This window comes from Chiloscyllium plagiosum, unplaced genomic scaffold (assembly GCF_037043375.1).
Source record: "Chiloscyllium plagiosum isolate Xiang-an unplaced genomic scaffold, Cpla_swu_hap1 HiC_scaffold_20, whole genome shotgun sequence".
Lineage (NCBI taxonomy): Eukaryota > Metazoa > Chordata > Chondrichthyes > Orectolobiformes > Hemiscylliidae > Chiloscyllium > Chiloscyllium plagiosum.
The window spans coordinates 58,715,074-58,734,922 of NW_028270158.1; the positions used below are offsets into that span (position 1 = coordinate 58,715,074).

General features: G+C 40.4%; 1 protein-coding gene across 3 annotated transcripts in view; it reads left to right on the forward strand.

Moving 5' to 3' along the window:
- Positions 1–19,849, forward strand: part of katnip (katanin interacting protein) — a 152,760-nt gene that overhangs the window by 84,649 nt on the left and 48,262 nt on the right. For all 3 annotated transcript variants that reach the window (XM_087997997.1, XM_043711164.2, XM_043711166.2), the window contains exons 15-20: positions 353–1,436; positions 3,459–4,202; positions 9,764–9,972; positions 13,136–13,205; positions 13,604–13,781; positions 16,619–16,784. In XM_087997997.1, the coding sequence (XP_087854123.1) occupies positions 353–1,436; positions 3,459–4,202; positions 9,764–9,972; positions 13,136–13,205; positions 13,604–13,781; positions 16,619–16,784 (2,451 nt within the window). The remainder of the gene's footprint in view (positions 1–352; positions 1,437–3,458; positions 4,203–9,763; positions 9,973–13,135; positions 13,206–13,603; positions 13,782–16,618; positions 16,785–19,849) is intronic.

Consider the following 19,849-nt stretch of genomic DNA (forward strand, 5'->3'; position numbering starts at 1 on the left):
GATTGTTTCCAGCAATGGATCAGTCAGGAATTGGGGATTAACCATGCATGCTAAATGTAAGATATTTTGAAAAGAAAATGAAAATTCTTTGCACGCTTTGACAACCTGAGTTTAGAATTGACTTGAATAAGTGTATAAGAGAAAAATGGATACTGCGATAGGAGAATAGAATGTTATTCAAACTATTTATTTGAATGTATGATAAAGCCGAAGTGGGATTGAAAGAGTTAAATGGCCTGTTTTCTTGTTATATCTATAAGTAACAAATCACATTAAAAGTCATTGTATTTTTTTTTAATTTAATGCATTTATAACATTGTAAATTGCTTCATTGCTTAAATTCCTTCTTTAGGAGCTTGATGTTGGGGCAAAGGATGTGAGGATTTATGTGGACGGTAATCTTGTATATGAAGAAAAACTTGAAAAAGGCTGTGGAAACCAAGTGTTTGATTACAGTACAACCATTGACTTGAGAACCAACAAAAGCAAAGCTACATTTGATACTTCCAGTGGGAGTGATATGGAAGAACAAACTGAAGAAAGGGTGAGCTCAGAAAGAGACCCAAGCATTGAGCATCCAGAGCAAGCAAATTCCTCGTTCTTTCTAAATTCAAGGTTAGAGGAGAGAGATACAATTGATGCTTTCAGTGGGAGTGATACAGAAGATCAAGCTAATGTAATTGAGAACTCAAAAACAAATCTTAATATTGGTTCTCCACATCAAGCAAGTTCCTCATTCTTTTTAAATTCTAATTTAGAAAATAAGAAGAATGCATTCATTTATTCGATTGATTCACCAAAGTGCAGAATTTCTGCTGTGGAGGAAGACATAATGTTAACAGCTCCAGTTTCAGTCGAGATATCACTCCAGCGGGTAAATATTTCAGAAACCAATAGGGAAGAAGAGATTTATTCTGATGAAGAACCAGTCATGAAAGACCAGCAGGAGAAAATATCAGCAAAGAAAATAACAGATATGCCATCAGCTTCAAAAATACCATCATGGCTAAAATCACCAGAGAAAGAAAAACCTAAGCAAAGTAAACGGAAAAAGCCTCCATGGCTCAATAATGAGACACCGATAGATTTAAAAGTTGACAACAATTCAGCTAAATCTGATGAGGCAAATTGTAATTGGCCTGATCTATCTGACCCTGACAATAGTTACAAAAACTCAATTGGTCCAACTGACAAGATTTTAAAATGTAATAAGAAAAAGTTAGTCAACTCTCATGACAATGGCAAAGTACTTACTGACAAAAATTATTTAGATTTTCTGGACGACTTCAATGAAAGTGACTGTTATGTGCCCTCGTCACAGGGTGAGGAGAATCAAAGAACTGACTTTCCTATTAGTGGAAGGAGAAGCTCTATGAAGAGTGCCAGACATAAAGAACTTTTTAATGTTAGTGAAACTGAAGAACTTCTTAAAATAGGTAAGTGGTTTAATCATCTGTCATTGTATCATTATTTTTCTTAGTCATTTTAAAACCTATTCTACTACAGTTTATTTAGCTTTATTGTAAAATGGATGTACATTTTTTAATTAGTAAATGGAATGGATTAAGATATACTGTGTCTATGTTATCAGATGTGGAATCTAGAGTTAATTAAAATCTAGAGTTTTTAAGATCCATATTATTGGGCAAGATATTTTAATTGCAATCCGAACAGAATCGACCAATGGAAGACCCCTTTAATATTATCCACTTATCTGTCTGCAATTTTTGTGGTTAAGAATCCAAGGTTGACCTCTCCCAAATGCATCCATCAGAGGAAATCAGGGAGTAATTCACCCAGCACATGAGTAGTGTTCTCCTTTTTTTTTGCAATACTTGCTTCTGGAATTTCAGGAATTTAAGGTCCCAAAGGCACTTTTATAGCAGCTGAGGAAAAATAAGTGAGGGGATAAGGTGGCAGACGGGTAAGTGAATGGGTTGGAGTTACGGTGCAAGGTGGATGGGGAGTATAGGATCCTTAGAATAGGTCAGGCAAGGGCATATTTGGTCCAGCAGGTTCAGGCATATCTCAGTTGTGTTGGGTTGGTGCTAAGGGAAGGGATTTGAGCCCAGTCAGGTTGACCTGGAGGAGGTTCAGGTCTGGGGTGTTAGGGGTTGAGAGCATGTGGTCGGGGGTCATTCAAGTTGGATATTCAGTTATTCTGAAGTTGAGTAGGTTTTTGACCTTAACATTTTCAGGGTCATTATTAATTTTTAAGCAGGTCAGAATCACTGAATTCTCTGACTTTAGTGGACTCTTACATAGAGTTCCAAACTCAGTGGATTTTCCATCAGAGGATTTCAATTCCTGGGCAATTTCTACAGAATCAGCAAGGTCAGAGATTTCACACGGTGCCAACACATAACTTCAGTCTGTGCTGCTCCAGTGATTCTGTGGTCGTTAGAATATTTGTGTCAATATGTAATTTTGAATTGATATGACTTTACATTGTACAATCTGGTACATTACTTTAGTGATCAAAATTTTCAATTTCATGCTGTAAAGTATTGTTTAAGCAATGAGTTAAGGTTCCATAATCCTAAATATCCTGGATCAAACATTTATTCTGCTGACATCAGGCATTATTTATTCACTGCTATTAGATAGTCATCTCCATATACTTCAGAGCAGTATAGTCAACATTACAATCCTCTATTTTATGTAAAATATCACATCGAGTGAGTGTGTAATTGTTTAAGGTGTCTTTTATTCCCTACTTCTGTTTGGTTTCAATGTCTCTCCTTTCCCTCCTGTTCTGAAACTTTCAATTATTAATAGCAAGCACCCTCCCAGCATTTTAATGTCAATGGTGCCACTCTTCAAGGAGAATTTCAAAGTATATTTGTAGCATTTTCTTTTCCCTTTTCTGGAAAGCTGACTAGTTGAGAGTTGAGAAAATGGGACCTCGGAGGTAAGATAGTTTTTGTCCATTTGGAGTGTATCCAGTCCATCAGTGTTGGTTTTGCAGGAGTAGTGTCTGAATACTTTTGGAGGTGGCTTTAAGAGAAGTTTTGGCATTTGTTTGACCATTCTCTTTTGAATCCAGAAAATGTAGTACAGGCATTGCTGATGCAATTTCTCTCATTCTTTTGTGTGTCAGTAATATATAATATATAATATTTTTATCTATGTTGAACTTAATTTGCAAATTATTTGCATATCTTCCACTTTTTCATTGAACTTCCTTTTTCTTAGTTCCCCCATGCCTTGTTTAAAAAGTGTTTTAGCTAAGTCCCCCTGGTTCTGACAAAAGTAATCTACATTAATTCTGTTTGTCTTTCCATCCATGCTGTTGGACTTGCTGAGGATTTCCAAAATTTTCTGTTTTTGCTTAGAATCTCCAACAGTCATAGTATTTTGCTGTTTTATTAGTGTTGTTCACTGTTCAAGTTGCAAAGTGAACTTGTAAGAATTGAAACCTATTCTATATAATTCACCTTTTATATTGGCTTTTTCAGAAAATCAGAAAACTTCAAAGACATCAGGGTCTACAAGACCAAAGTGGCAAAATGAGCAGGATGACACACTGATGGAATCATGGGATTCTTTATTAAAGTTTAACAGGTCACAGCGAGGTCGGATAGCCAACTTGGATTTTGAGGGAGATGTTTTTGATGAGTTTTTGCAAGAGCAAAGAATTGGAAGAGAAACAGGATTGAAATCCTTGTACCAAGAATCAATGCATGAAGTTGAAGAGGGAAAGGAAGAACATACAACTGACCTTGAAAGGGATGATGATGGAAGTGATGATTTTGAAATTCCAGTTTTGCCTTTTGGCTGTCGTTTAATTATTAATATTACATCAACTTGGGGTGATAGACATTATGTTGGACTTAATGGAATAGAAATATTCAGTTCAAGCGGAGAACCTGTACAAATAGTACAAATAAGAGCAGATCCAGCAGATATTAACATATTACCTGCTTATGGCAAAGATCCAAGGGTTGTTTCAAATTTGATTGATGGTGTAAACAGGACGCAAGATGATATGCATCTCTGGCTTGCACCTTTCACTCCAGGACGATCCCATTTCATCTATATTGACTTTGTAACTCACTGTCACGTGGCAATGATTCGAATTTGGAATTACAACAAATCGAGAATACATTCTTTCCGTGGTATTAAAGATGTTGAAATCTTACTGGATGGGAAACTGATCTTTAGAGGAGAAATAGCCAAAGCATCAGGAACTTTAAATGGAGGTAAATTATGTTCTAATCCTGTTTTTTCTGTACTATGTTTAATTTGAGTTGGCACAGCAGGTAAAATAATGTTTCCTTATTTTGTCTTGTTAGCATCAAGTAAACAATTATTCAGTCAATTATTTAGCATTACATTTGGCTAAAATAGTCATTACTAACTATATCTACTAACTATACACCCTTATTCTTTCAACAACATCCTCATATTCTTCAATTCCTATCTTCCTTATCTCTTTATTTGAAGTATATCTGAGCTAGTTACTCCCTTTGTGATAATGCGTTCCACATTCTAACCACTCCCCAGGCAATAAGGTTCCCTCGAATTCCTTTTATATATTCGTTGGTGACCATTATTTATTTATAGCCTTTATTTTGGATTCATGAAAACTGAAAACATTTGTTATTTATCTAATAAAACCTATTCATAAACGTCTAGATCTGTTCGATCTTTCTAAAGGAAAATCTTTTGAGGGAATATTACAAGAAAATAAGTACTTTTTAAGTAGGCATGTGGAAGAACACTATTGGATATTGCTGAAAAAATTAACATTATGTTCAAGTTTCTCACTTGTACTCATGAAGAAAAATCACAAGAAAGACCAACGTAAAGGGAAAGCAACCCTTTCTACTGTATGAAAAGGTTGAGCTCGGATTGATTGAAAGGTACATTTTGAATGATAACAAGTTTTGTTGGAGAATGCAAAAGTTAGCTAATTGCAGTTAACTGAAAATTTTGTTCAATTTTATAGTGAGTGAATTGGTTATGGCATTGCCCTAAGTGACCAGAGAAGGCTGTTGCCTGTTTTGTTAGGTTGAAACAAGTGTAATATGTGCATGTGTTCTTTCTGTCTGCAAGAACAAGCCCTGTGTATTAACATGTGTAGCACTCAGCACATACAAGTGCAGCTTACTATGAGCCTGACAATCTTAAATTGTTTGTCAGTGTATATCTTAGTACTCTCTGGATTATTTAGCAAATAAGGTCCAATTGTAGAATCACAAATTGTATTGCATACTGAGGGTGGAATATTATGGATCCCTGAATGACGTGGGCTGTGGTGAGAAATCTTGGAGTGGAATGGTATGGCAAGAAATCTCACAGAGCGTCACAGGAAGAAACACTCCATGAAACTCAACAAAATTAACACAGCCAAAATTTAACAAGACCTAGCCCTGCGCATTTGGGTTTTGTACAAGAGAGTCAGTGGGCAGGGGTAGGTGTAGTGGCCATTACTGAGGAGAAGGTACTGGAGAAGCTGAAGAGGCTGAAGACAGATAAATTACCTGGATTAAATTGACAACACCCCAGGATTCTGAAGAAGATAGCTGAAGAGATTGTACAGGCATTGGTGGTGATCTTTCATGAATCACTGGAGTCAGGAAGGGTTCCAGAGAATTGGAACATAGCTCATGTAACACCCCTGTTTAAGAAGGGAGGGAGGCAGAAGATGTGGAAATTTGTAGGCTGATCAGCCTGATCTCGGTCATTGGTAAAATCTTAGAGTCTATTATTAAGGATGAGATTGCAGAGAATTCGGAAGTTTGTGGTAAAATTCTCAACAAGACTTCATCAAGGAAGATCATGTCTGAAAAGTTTTTAGAATTCTTTGAGCAGGTAACGAGCAAGTTAGACAAAAGAGATCCATTGAATGTGATCTATTTGGATTTCCAAAAGGCCTTTGACAAGGTGCTGCACAGGAGGCTGCTAAATAAGCTAAGAGCCCATAGTGTTTGGGTCAAGGTGCGGGTGTGGTTAGAAGATTGGCTGACTGGCAGAAAGCAGAGAGTGGGAATAAAAGAAACTTTTTCAGGATGGCCGCCAATGTCTAGTGGAGTTCCACATGGGTCAGAATTTGGACCAGAATTATTCATATTATATATTGAAGATCTGGAGGAAGGAACTGAGGAGATGCCATAAAGACAGGTGGAGGGACAAGTAGTGCTGAGGAGCTGGGGTGGGGGGGGGCTGCCACAGTAATAACCTGGTCAGGCTAGGAGAGTGGGCAAAGAAGTGGCAGAGTGAAAAACTGTGAGACGATGCACTTCGGTAGGAAAAATAGAGGCATAGACTATTTTCTAAATGGGAAAGGCTTCAGACATCTGAAGCACAAAAAGACCTACTTCAGGATTCTCTCCAGGTTAGCTTGCAGGTTCAATGGCAGTTAGGAAGGTAATGCAATGTAATGTCTTTTTGAGATGGCTACAACACGAGCTGGGATATACTGCTCAGGCTGTGTAGCTTCAGTCAGGCCACATTTGGAATATTGAAAGCAGTTTTGGGTCCTGTATCTAAGGATGAATGTGCAGGCCTTGTTGAGGGTCGGGAGGAAGGATGATCCTGGGATGAGGAGCAGTTGAGGACTCTGGGTCTGTATTTGAAGTTTAGAAGGATGGGGGATGCAATCTAATCAAAACTTACAGAATACTGAGAGGCCTGGACTCTATGTTTCCACAAGTAGGAGAGACTAGGGCCTGAGTGCACAACTTCAGAGTGAAGGGATGACCCTTTAGAACTGAGATGAGGAGGAATTTCTTCAGCCAGAGAGTGGTGACTCTGTGGCAAGGCTGTGGAGGCCATCATTGAGAGTAATTAAGACGGGGATGGATAGATTCTTGATTAGTAGCAGAATCAAAGATTTCAGGGAAAACAGGAGAATGTAGTTGAAACATTTCACCATAACCAAACAACAGAGCAGACTCGATAGGCTGAATGGTCTAATTCCATTCCTCTGTTTTATTGCCTTACTACAGGCCTTTGGGCAGAGTTGCGAACAGCTGAAGGGATTTGCTATGTCCTACAGCCTTTGGGAACTACACCCTATATATCTGGCATCACAATGGTATACTGAAGTTCATATAACCTAGTAATCATTTGATAGAATGCCAGGATAGCTTTTTGGTGTGACAGCAACAGACTGATGGTGGTGTTCACCACTGGCATTGCTTCTACAAAGTAGCAACGTGAAACAGCTAGCTTTTCCTGTTTCTTAAACTTCTTCAGGTGCTTTATTCTGAGGTAGACTAGCACTTGTTAAACCAAAGGTAAAACCTGGTTCATGAGTTTGTTTGTTATACAGCGCAAAATGAGCTAATCATGATAGTCATTTCCGACTTGGTGGTCAATATTTTATCTCAAAGTATAAAGAGGTTGTTTACGCATTAGTTTAATATTTTTTGAATTGAATGATTATGGTCACTTGTGTTTTACATTGAATAATACAGCAAAATGATTCAACTATCAGAGTCGAAAAGTGTGGCGCTGGAAAAGCGCAGCAGATCAGGCAGCATCTGAGGAGTAGGGGAGTTGATGTTTTGGGCATAACCCTTCATCAGAATGTGGGGAGGGGAAGAAGGCTGAGAGATAAATGGAGGAAGGCGGGGTGAGGTTGGGGTGGAAAGTAGCTTGGAAGGTGATAGATAGATATCAGTGGGGGGTGATGGTGATATATCAGAGCGGAGGGTGGAGCAGATATGTGGGCAGAAAGATGGACAGTTCAAGAGATCGGTGTCCATTTAGAGAGTTGGTTCTGAGATTTGAAGTGGGGGGGAGGAGAGATGAGGAAACTGGTGAAGTCAACATTGATACTGTGTGGTTGGATGGTCCCAAATCGGAAGATGAGGCGTTCTTCGTCTGGGTGTCGGGTGGCTAGGATTTAATGGTGGAGATGGCCCAGGACTTTCATGTCCTTGGCTGAGTAGGAGGAGGAGTTGAAGTAATTGGCCACAGGACAGTAGGGTTTTTTGGTGTCAGTGTGTGTCCCAGAGATGTTCTCTGAAATGTTCTGCAAGTTGGCGTCCTGTCTCCCCAGTGTAGAGGAGACCACATCGAAAACAATAGAATCAGTAGATGAGATGTTTGGATTTGCAGGAAAATCTCTGCCAGATGTGGAAGGATCCTTTGGGGCCTTGGATGGAGGTGACAGGGGAGCTGTGGGTGCAGGTTTTACACCTCTTGCGGTGGCAGGAAAAGGTGCTGGAAGTGGAGGTTGAACCTAATGAGGGAGTCGTGGAGGGAATGGTCTCTGCAGAACATAGATTGGGTGGGGAAGGAAATATATCTCTGGTGGTGGGTTTGATTGTAGGTGGCAAAAATGGTGGAAGATGGTGCGTTGTGTCTGGAAATTGGTAGGGTGGAAGTTGAGAACTATCTGAGCTGGCTTACCAGTGACACCTATGCCGCCACCCGTCCTTTGCCGCCTGTGCCGGACCCACTAACATAAGCGTTGCCACTCTTTAGGTGCCTTCTCTCCTCTACGTTCCAGGCTGAACCCACACTTGCCCCGAAACCAGGAGGCCCAGGTTCCTCCGCTGCTGCCACCTCACCAATAACCAGGGCATCCTGCTCCAGGCTTATCACAACCTAGAGTCCCTGGCTGTGCTGCTGCCTCGATGAAGCCAATTGTTCCCACTCCAGGCGTACCATGGTGCTGCTGCTGCAGTGGCCAACTTGCCAATGCCAACAGTCCCCACCATGGGTCCCTGGCTTCACCACGACCGGAATCCCACTCTGACCACCCTCCAGGATGTCGACTTGCTGGTGCCACAATCTTGAAGAGTCCGCTGCCGCCTCAGGTTGTTGGAGGAGGTTAGCCGTCACTGTGACTGGCCCCGAACACTGGGAGGATGTCCGTCCTGCTACTGCCGCCTCCCAGTTGCTGGGAGGAGCAGTGTCTGCTGCCGCCACCTCTGACCGCCAGGAGGCTGCTGCCACTCCACACATGGCCCACTCTCATAGCTATACCAATACTGTTGACTAACTTGCTAAAGAAAGGAAAGACATAAGGAAAAAAATACAAGAAAAGAACAGAAATAAAAAGAATTAAAAACCAAGAAAGTAGATGGGAGCGATGAGTCCCAGGCAAGAACACGCACGCAGTCCTTCAACTCTTCCACCAGCTGGGAGCCATTTTGTGAATTATCTTGATGAGTGCAGGATAGAAAATTTGACAGAATACATTTTTAACCTCAGTCCTATCTGCTTTTCAACTCTCTACAGAAGTTTCTGAAGGTTGAAGTCCACTCTGGAGGCTTCAAGTCATCTGGGTTGACCTTTTGTGTAGTATAGAGAAAGCTCTGCCTTATCCTGATGCATCAGAGGGGGATTGATTTAATTGTTTTCACAACTTTATATAGTATGTGCTATCCCCCCCATAAGCGTGGGGGATACATTCCAAGAGGTACCGCGGAAGCCATAAACTGCGGATAGTCGTGAAGCCATTGATTTAAATGGGAAATTTATCTTCCCGGCAGCCCCCTGGTCCCTGGTTCTGGAATGTTCCCTGTTATATGTTCAGCCCACAGTAAACCGCGGGTAACTGAAGCAGCGGAGACCAGACCTGCAGGTACAGTGGTTGGCCTGTATGTGAAAAAATTGTTTATGTAGGTCGAAGAAATAAAACAGTGAAAATGTGATTCTACTAGACTTTCCATACCTAGTATTTATGTTCGGAGTCTTTTTTAATCTACAGGGATTAATTTTTGTTAACTTTGTAGCAATTTTAATTTGTTTATCATCAGGAAATATTTATTTTGAACCCTTGTGTTTGTGTCCTTTGTTTCAGCTCTGGAACAGTTTGGAGATACTATACTTTTCACGACAGATGATGAGATTCTGGATGCAATGTCCCAGTACGATGAGACATTCACAGCTAATATTGACTATACTCAGCCGCTCACATTTGAGGAAGAGCTCAATAGACCTAGTACTGCAGATGGTGAAGGAGAGGAGAGGCCATTCACACAGGCTGGCTTTAGAACAGAGGGTGAACAGGTAAGTCTATAGGTGCTGCCTTCAGCGCCCTAAATACTGTCAATTCCAGAAAAACACTCTGGTTTTAATACCACAAAACAGGCCTGTTTGAAAAAGTGAAGGCCTTTGGATTAAAGTGGCAGTAACTGCATGGATGCAAAGTTCTGCGTGCCTTAGAAATGTGGTGTTTGTCTGGCCAGAGAAAAGTATGTTGTTGTATCCTCCAGCGATGGTGATGGGAGTTCTCTTTTTTTCAGTGTATATATAACAGGCCCTTTGGCCCAACAAGTTCACACTGACCCTGCGAAGAGTAACCCACCCAGACCCATTTCCCTACCCTATTATCCTATATTTATCCCTGACTAATGCACCTAACCTACATATCCCTGAACACTAGGGGTAGTTTAGTATGGCCAATTCACCTAAACTATTAATGAGCAGGACTTACATAAGATGCAGATGACATGGAGCAGCACAGTGTCTCAGTGGTTAGCACTGCTGCCTCGCAGCACCAGGGTCCCAAATTTGGTTCCAGCCTCAGGAAACTGTCTGTATGGAGTTTGCACATTCTCCCCGTGTCTGCGTGGGTTTCCTCTGGGTGCTCTGGTTTCCTCCCACAGTCCAAAGATGTGCAGGTCAGGTGAATTGGCCATGCTAAATTGCCCATAGTGTTAGGTGCATTAGTCAGAGGGTCTTGGGTGGGTTACGCTTCGGGAGGTCGGTGTGGACTTGTTGGGCCGAACGGCCTGTTTCCATATTGTAGGGAATCTACTCTAATCTAATACAACTTGTAAATATTATGCATAGACAGAAGGATGGTAAGCATCTTCAGGAGGGCATAGATAGACTGGCAAAACAGGGGAGACGTGCACTGGATGAAAATTAATGCAGGCAGGTGTCATGATTAATTTTGATGGAAGAATGAGAAGTTGGAGTGTAAACTAAAAAGAATAATTATCAAGGGCTGGAGAAACAAGCCTGGGGAATATACAAAGTTAAAAATCACACAACACCAGGTTATAGTCCAACAGGTTTAATTGGAAGCACACTAGCTTTCGGAGCGACGTTCCTTCATCAGGTGGTAGTGGCCAAGTCCAACACCGGCATCTCCAAATCTTGGGAATGTACACATTGACAGTTGCAGAGGACTTTGAGAAGGCTATTTGAAAAGTAAAGGATGCTTGGCTTTACAAGTAGATTCTTGATTCAATTTTTTAAATTGAATTCAAGCTTCACCATCTGCCAAGGTGGGTTTCAAACACAGGTCCCCAGAATATTTTTGGGTTAATCGTCGAGGATAATATCACTAGGCCATTGCTGAGCCTGGCAAAAGGAGTTCAGTGATGGAGCAGACAGGTTATCCAGCTTGGGACTTGAGAGGGGTGGGGACACCTTCCTCAAATGTCCCTTTTCCAGACCAAGCCTCCTGCACAAGGTCAACTCCTTTCCTCTGTGAATCCTCCCCACTAATAAGCCCAATCCCTCTCTTGTTTCTCACTGGCACACTTGCCCTGTTTGCCATGAGACTAGCTGCAATTACCTGGGTTCTGGACTCTGAGACTTCGAATCCAGATACTGAGTATAGTCCCAGTCTTGGCCACTGCTGCTAATGGGGATAGCAGGTGCTGGATGTCAGTTGGCTGGCAGCTCTGAGGTGGGCCTTTCTCCTGAGTGAGGGTGAAATCCCAATTCCAGCAAATAAACATTCATTAAATGATTGTGGGGCAGTGGTGATTAAGGATGCACTGTCAGAGTGGTTTGTAGCACTGGCAAAATCCTGTTCATAGAGTATAAAAACAAAGGATTTATGTTAATATATTTATAATAAAATGAATTGGTTAGGACCAGTTTAAATTGTGCTCAATTCTGGGAAGCACACTTGAGGAAAGTCTTCCATAAGGTGTAGAGGTGATTAACTAGATAGGCATCATCAAGGGATGAAAGCTTGAAAATGGGTGACAAGACGAGATAAACTGTCTACTCCTTAGTCCTGGGCAATATTTCTTCTGCAGCCAAAATCATTAAAGCAGATTGTGTTGTCATTATCACATTGTTGCTTGTAGGAGTTTTCTTTGTACACATTGGCTGCTGCATTTCCTACATTACAGTTTTAATAACCAGGTAATCTGTTTCAGTTATATCCTTTCTCTTTCTGTTTTTCTCCAATTCCATCTTGTGTTTCTTGAAAGGAGTAATAGCAGCAGATTTGGGCACTCATATCCTCTGATAGGCAAAAGAAACACTTAGTATTGGTCCTGAGGAATTGGGTTCCAGAGTTGAAAAGTAGGTTTCAGGCAAGGGGCTGGAGGTTGAGATGCATTTCATCTTAGAACCCTGCTGTTGTGATAAATTTACAGCCACAGGCATTAACAATCATTGTGGACGAATTTGCTTGTGTGTAGCTAATAGTATTACACCAGCAATACCATACCCATGTTGCAACATCAAAACAAAATAGAATACTGAGAGATAGAAAATAGAGAGAGACTCTTACGTCGTCATGCTCCCTTTCTAGCACAGATATAGCCAATAGATATGTAATATGACTGTGTCCTCTAAACGTCTTCTGTATCAAGTATTGATGATGTATTGTAGGAAGTGTAAGTAAGGCAGCTATAAATTAATTAATTCACATTTAAGTTCATCACTTAAAGGGGATGCTACTAATGGAATGTTGCCACTCAGTTCGAGTCTGGGTGATAAAAACTCATGCCAATTGTAGCTCACAAATATCTTTTTAGAAGATTGTTCAGCATGTTTAATGTAGTATCACAGTAGGAGAAAGCCTAAGTTATGATTGATTATTGAAAGCATATTGGGTTTACTAAGAAGTCACTTGAAGCAATATTGCAGGGAAATGGCCAATGCATTGATGGTGATATAATCAGCAGATTTAATAATCACAGCATGGCCAGACAGGATGGTCAACATAACAATATTCCAATTTTTTAATACAAAAAGCATGTTTTTTTTTAAATACTTGATGTATCGGGGTAAACATCATCATAATTTGTATCTTAGCTTAATCTGTTAGTAAAATATCACTGTTGCAAATAAAACAATCTAATGGAAATGTAGCTAATAATGGTGATGTTAGAAGTGGCCTCAAACAATCACAAATGTAATATAACCATTTAAAATAACAGTATGTCATCTCTTAACTACTTAAAGTCTGTATTTGCAGGTGCAAGAACAAACTCCATTCCTGTTGGGTGGAACAGCCAGTCAGATGCGAGCAGAGTATACTGGGAAATGTAAGTGTATGTAGACAGAGCAAAGTTGCATCAAGGTTAACTTTGAAGTTGATTCATGGTCTTCAAGAGTTCTAATGAATCTTAATAAAATTTCATTTTATTTTGGTTGGTGTGGTCACTTGACAAGCTGCCGCGAATCCAGAATTGTCAGTCTGAAATTTCATTTTATCAGGACATCCTCCTTTAGTATTTCCCATTTTGCTTCCAGGAATGACTGACAATTTTGACACACTGGAGTTTCAGATTATCTGACTTTAACTCATCGCGGCTTTAAAATGTTGTGTTGAACTTACATGAGATTGTGTGTACATCTTCTTGTTTACAAACTATGTATGTTTGTATAATTGAACATTAACATTTTGTCATATAGACTTAAAGTTTCTCTCCTTGCATTCCAGGTGTACAGCTAAATTTCACTTTGACTTGGGGAGACTCTCACTACCTTGGGTTGACTGGACTGGAAGTTGTTGGCAAAGATGGTCAGGCACTACCTGTCACAATGGATGATATTGAAGCTTCACCAAGAGATCTAAATGAATTGCCAGAGTATAATGAAGACAGTAGGACATTAGACAAGTATATCTTATTCATTAACTCAGCAATAAAAACAATTCAATGATTAGATTATTATTTAAAGTATCTGCTCATGTCTTCAAAAATCATATACACATGCCAAAACCTAAACATGTTTCACCTCTGATCATTGCCATCTCTTTGAAGTGGTCCAGATATCTAAGTTTCATTTTAGTTTCTTTTTCAGGCATACTTGTTGATTTGTCCTTTTTGAGGTTTGTTGATCTTAGAAAATAGTGTTCCCTGTATCTTTGCATCTTAAGTAGACATCTTGCAGCAGGTCCCACTCCAGGGCTTGAAGCACAAAGTTGAGGTTGACACTCCAGTGTAGTCCTGAGGGAGTGCTGCCACTGTCCAAAGTTCCATCTGCCTGCGTGGGTGGATGTGAAAGAACCCACGGCAATATTACAAAGAAGAACAGGGAGTTATTTCCAGCAAGCTGGCCAATATTTAGCTCTGAATTAAAACAAAACTGATTATCTGGTCATTATTGCACTGCTGTTTGTGGGAGCTTGGTATATCCACTTAACTGATGTGTTTTGTACATTACAATAGTGACTGCACTTCAAACATACTTATTTGGCTTTAGAATACTTTGAAATGTCCAATGGTCATAAGAAGTGCTATACTGAAAAAACAAAATTGCAGTTAGCTAAAATTTGTTTCTGTCCATATCTTCCGGTGGCAATTAGTGAGACCTGCTATTTAAACTTGTGTGGTTAAGGTGAATCCATAATATGCATTTAAGGAATCAGAAAGGCAGATTAACAAAAGCACATCATAGCAACTATTAAATCAACGGTTTTGAATATATAGCAAATTAATCAACATGAGAAAAAATTGTTTTCAATAGCAGTGTTTTCAGTAGTTGATATTGTATGGGAGAGAGAAGACCAAAGCTCCAATCCGTTTATGAATGAGTGTGACAAGTGATAAATAGTATTATAAAATTCCAACATTTTTAAAAGCCAGAAAAGCCTACCGCTTGTGATGAAAAATGGCAACCACTAGGAGTCCGAGATTCAGTGAGCATCAACTTCCTCAACTCTGATAAAGTTCAGCGCATTAGTGCAAGAGACAAGTCTGATGGTTTTGTCTGTTCTTGAATCTTGAATGCTAAGTTAATGCTCTATTTAATCAGAAAGGTTAATTTAGAAAAGTCCATGTGACATGAGCAGGTATCTTAATTTGCTCGGGCATTGGTAATGGGTGGTAGTCACATCCTAGGTGTAGTACCAAAGGAAATGTGTACTATAGCTATCGAGGAGAAAGTGAGGATTGCAGATGCTGGAGATCAGAGTCAAAAAGTATGGCGCTAGAAAAACACAGCAGATCAGGCAGCATCATAGGAGCAGCTACTTTCATCCTTATCCCAGATCCAACCCTCCAACTCAGCACCACTCTGTTGAACTGTCCTACCTGTCCACCTTCCTTTCCACCTATCTGTTCCACCTTCCGGTCCAACCTATCACCATCACCCCTCACCTTCATCTACCTACCGCCTTCCTAGCTACCTTCCCCCAGCCCCACCCTTCTCCTATTTATATCTTGGACCTCCCCTCCATATTCCTGATGAAGAGCTCATGCCCGATACATCGACTCTGCTGCTCCTCGGATGCTGCCTGACTTGCTGTGTTTTTCCAGCACCACACTTTTTGACCACAGCTACCTGTTACATCTAGCCAAGTTGTTACAGTATCTGCTTGGCTGGAAGGTTACCAGCTACATTAACCTAATCCCTAATGCGAGGTTAGCCCTACCCCAATTAAAACCAAAAGAACTGCAGATGCTGTAAATCAGAAACAAAAACAGACTTGCTGGAAAAGCTCAGCAAGTCTGGCAGCATCTATGGAGAGAAATCAGAGTTAACATTTCTGAAGAAGGGTCAATTTCTGTTAATTCTATCCCAGCTGATTAAGCCTTTTTCACCAACAAGTTCTTGTTTCCTTCCTTTCCCATCTCTACCTCTGTTCTTTATTATCCTCCTTTTGCAGTCTGTCTCTCGCACATAATCTCATTCAGTTCTCACAGTACATGCCATCCCGTTTGAGTCACTTCCTGCTGTTTTGCTGTCAGCATCTGATTAATTCCTGCTGATTTATTCTCAATCTTTCTTATTATTTCTTCGTACCCCCCCCCCCTCCACTTTCTACCACTCTGTTAATCTCTCTGTTTATGGATGTACCCCCTATTTCTTGATTTCCTCCAACCAGTTTATGTCACCTTGCATGTGTTAACCCTGTACTTTCCTTTCTTTGTCTCTAACTCTGCTCTCTTTCTTCTTCCCCATGTGTCCTTCTCAACCACCTAAAATTAACAAAAACAAATATTCTTTTAAAAAGCTGAAAATGTGTTGCTGGAAAAGCGCAGCAGGTCAGGCAGCATCCAGGGAACAGGAGAATCGACGTTTCGGGCATAAGCCCTTCATCAGGAAGAAGGGCTTATGCCCGAAACGTCGATTCTCCTGTTCCCTGGATGCTGCCTGACCTGCTGCGCTTTTCCAGCAACACATTTTCAGCTCTGATCTCCAGCATCTGCAGACCTTACTTTCTCCTCATTCTTTTAAAAAACAAAGTAGTAACAACTTTTATATTTCTCAACCTACTCCAATGCCACCTTGAATCTCCCATCCTTTGCACCCCTTCAGATTCTATTTGCTGTTTTACGATGATTGGGGATAAAATTGAAATGGAAAATGAATCACAATGAAATTGAAGGGAGCGGGGGATTTAAGTGTCCATCGACTGGAAGATCAAGGAGACAGCTTAGATCCAAAATAAAAATTCAACCTATCCACAGCTTTAAAGGACTAATTGATGCCTGGTACTTATTTGTTTAAGGTTAATTGATGGGATTAATATCACTTCAGAGGATGAGCACATGTGGCTGATTCCTTTTACCTATGGAGAGAATCACATCCTCACAATCAATTTCAATAAACAACAGACTGTCATTGGACTTCGCTTCTGGAACTATAACAAGTCACCAGAAGATACATACAGAGGGGTAAGTCTTTGGAATGGGTTTTCAAATGGGATCTGGGAGATCACGAAAGACAGATTTTACTTTAATTTACATGGTTAACAGTGATATAATTCAGCAGTGATAATGTAATTCCCTAGTTATACTTAAATTTAGATAAAGCATATGTTGTCATCACGAGGGATAAACCTTGGTGTTTTATCATAGTTACATATAGTTAGTTTGTTGCCTGTCTTGAAATTATCTCATGCCTACTTAGGGTGTCTTAGAACTCAGGAAAACCCAATAGGTTACTTTTGAAGTTATATCGTTAAGTAGCCAAATGCAACAACCAACCACAGTATGGCTCCACAACAGCATGTAATGAGTCGAAGCAAAACAGTTTGAAACACTCAGTAAATCATTAGGCAATTTGTCTTGAGAATTCTCTACTTTTCTTTTAATAGTATTGTGGGACTATAGTGGACATCAAAAAAAAACAAAGTGAACAATATTAATGCCATAACTAAAGTTTTGGAATCAATTTTGTAAATGAGCATTAAAAATATATACACAATACCATTTTAGCTCTTGCTCTGCCCTCAAACGTCCAAACCACATTCATCTTATGAAGAAAAGCTATTGAAATGTAGTGCCATGTCTAGAATTAGTTGGAGGCAGTGATTCTGATCAACAGATAACATAAGGAAGAGTCTCATGTCCATAACTTTGGAAGCTGCTTCCCCCTTTAAGTGTGCAGACCAGGCTTTATTTTAAATTCTCTCGTTAGATTTGGGCATTGCTGGCTGGCCAGCATTTATTTCCTGTGTCTCGTTGCTCTCAAGATGTTAATGATGAGCTGCCTTCTTGAACCATTGAAGTCCATGTGCCCCAGTACCAAACTCAGGAATGGCCTCAGACCTTTACCTCAGACCTGAATGAGGAAGATATTGTAACTTTCCTGCCAGGCAAAGCCTATCAGAAAGCGATATCACACCAAAGGGTACCCAAAAGGGTGAGTTTACTTCGGTGGCTCCTGCCTCTAATATCCTGCTCATGGCTGCCAACCCTCTCGTGAATTTGGGATTAGAGAGTGATGGTAAGCTGATATGGCATGGAAATCAGAATCTCCTGAGTTCTATGCTGCCAAGTGCAGAATTGTTTCCCTTATCCTTTGTGGGCGGCACGGTGGCACAGTGGTTAGCACTGCTGCCTCACAGCGCCAGAGACCTGGGTTCAATTCCCGCCTCAGGCGACTGACTGTGTGGAGTTTGCACATTCTCCCCGTGTCTGTGTGGGTTTCCTCTGGGTGATCCGGTTTCCTCCCACAGTCCAAAGATGTGCGGGTCAGGTGAATTGGCCATGCTAAATTGCCCATAGTGTTAGGTAAGGGGTAAATGTAGGGGTATGGGTGGGTTGCGCTTTGGCAGGTCGATTGTGGACTTGTTGGGCTGAAGGGCCTGTTTCCACACTGTAAGTAATCTAATCTAATCTAATCTATCCTTGTATGCTGTGCTACTCTTGGATAAAATCAGCCCCAGTTTATCATTACATTCTTCAAGATGTGATCTGCAATAAAAATATATAGTGGAATCAAATGCAGATCTTTTTCATAAATATAGCACTTTGAACTGCCAAATTACGGTGCTTCCTAAGAGACATGCTGTACTTATATTTCCATGTTATATTATACTCACTGCAATTTTCATAAGAAATTTGGGTGTCAATTTAACTTCAGAAAGTGGAAGGCGATATCATGTTAAAAGGATGCTCCCAAGTAAAACTGCATGTCTCAGGGGGTGCTGGTAGAAGGGTTTCTGTGGGATCTTTTGAGCATTTCATTTCACTCAAAAAGCTGAACCAACTGTTAGTCACATTTTTCATGATACAGTTATTATTACTTTATTTGCTTTCAGTGATGTTCCCTTCTTCCATGATTCAGTTGAAAGTATTAATCCATTCTATGTTGTTTGCTTCCTTGTGTGTCTCAGGAAGATTGCCTCTAACTTGCTTTCTTCCAAGACTGAAAAGCCCAAGTCATCTTGACTTTTCTGATAAGTCGGACTCCTGACAGTAGGGGTAAATTTTGTCTCTTCCCTGCACTGTCTGCTGTGCTTGTTTATTCAAGACTAAAACTGGTCACAATGTTCAAATAATGATCTGACCAGAGCAGTTTGATGACAACTTTCTCCGACTTGTCTTGACTTTTCTAAATCAGCATGTGATTAGCTTCTCTGATTGCTGCGCCACAGTCGATTGCCAGTTTGAGTTTACTGACACCAAGGCCTTTTATCTTAGTAAAAAGAGTAGTTAAAAACTAAGTCCTAAAACAGTCGGTCCTTTATAGTCTAAAACGGGAAAATTTATAATGCAGAACAAAGAAATGGCTGACGGACTGAATTCATACTTCTGTCTCCATGAAGGACATGAATAATGTAGCAGAAATGTTGGAGAACGTAAGGTTTAGTGAGAGGCAGGAACTGAAGCAAATATGTTTTAGTAGAGAAATGATGTTGGAGAAATTGATGAGAGTGAAGGCTACTAAATACCCAGAGCCTGCTAATATACATCACAACATACATAAGGAAATGACCCTAGAAATAGTGGGTGCATTAGTGGTTATCCTTCAAGATTCCTTGGATCCTGGAACAGTTCCTAGAGATTGGTGGGTAGCTAATATAGTCCCACTATTTAAGAAGGGAGTTAGGGACAGTGAGAATGCCATCAATAATGGGTAAGATGCTGGAGTCCATTATTAGCTATTCATAGTAGAGCACTTAGAAAACAGCAGTAGAATAAGATACGACATGGATTTACAAAAAGGCTTTCTGTAAGAAAGCAATGAGTGGTGATTGATGGAAAATATTCAGCCTGGATTCCAGTTACTAGTGGTGTGCCACAAGGATCTGTGTTGGGACCACTGCTGTTGTCATTTTTATAAATGACTTGGACGCAGACATAGGTGGATGGTTTAGTAAGTTTGTAGATGATACTAAAGTCGGTGGAATAGTGGACAGTGTGGAAGAATGTTGCAGGTTGCAGGGTGACTTGGATAAACTGCATAATTGGGCTGAGAGGTGGCAAATGGAGTTCAATGCAGATAAATGTGA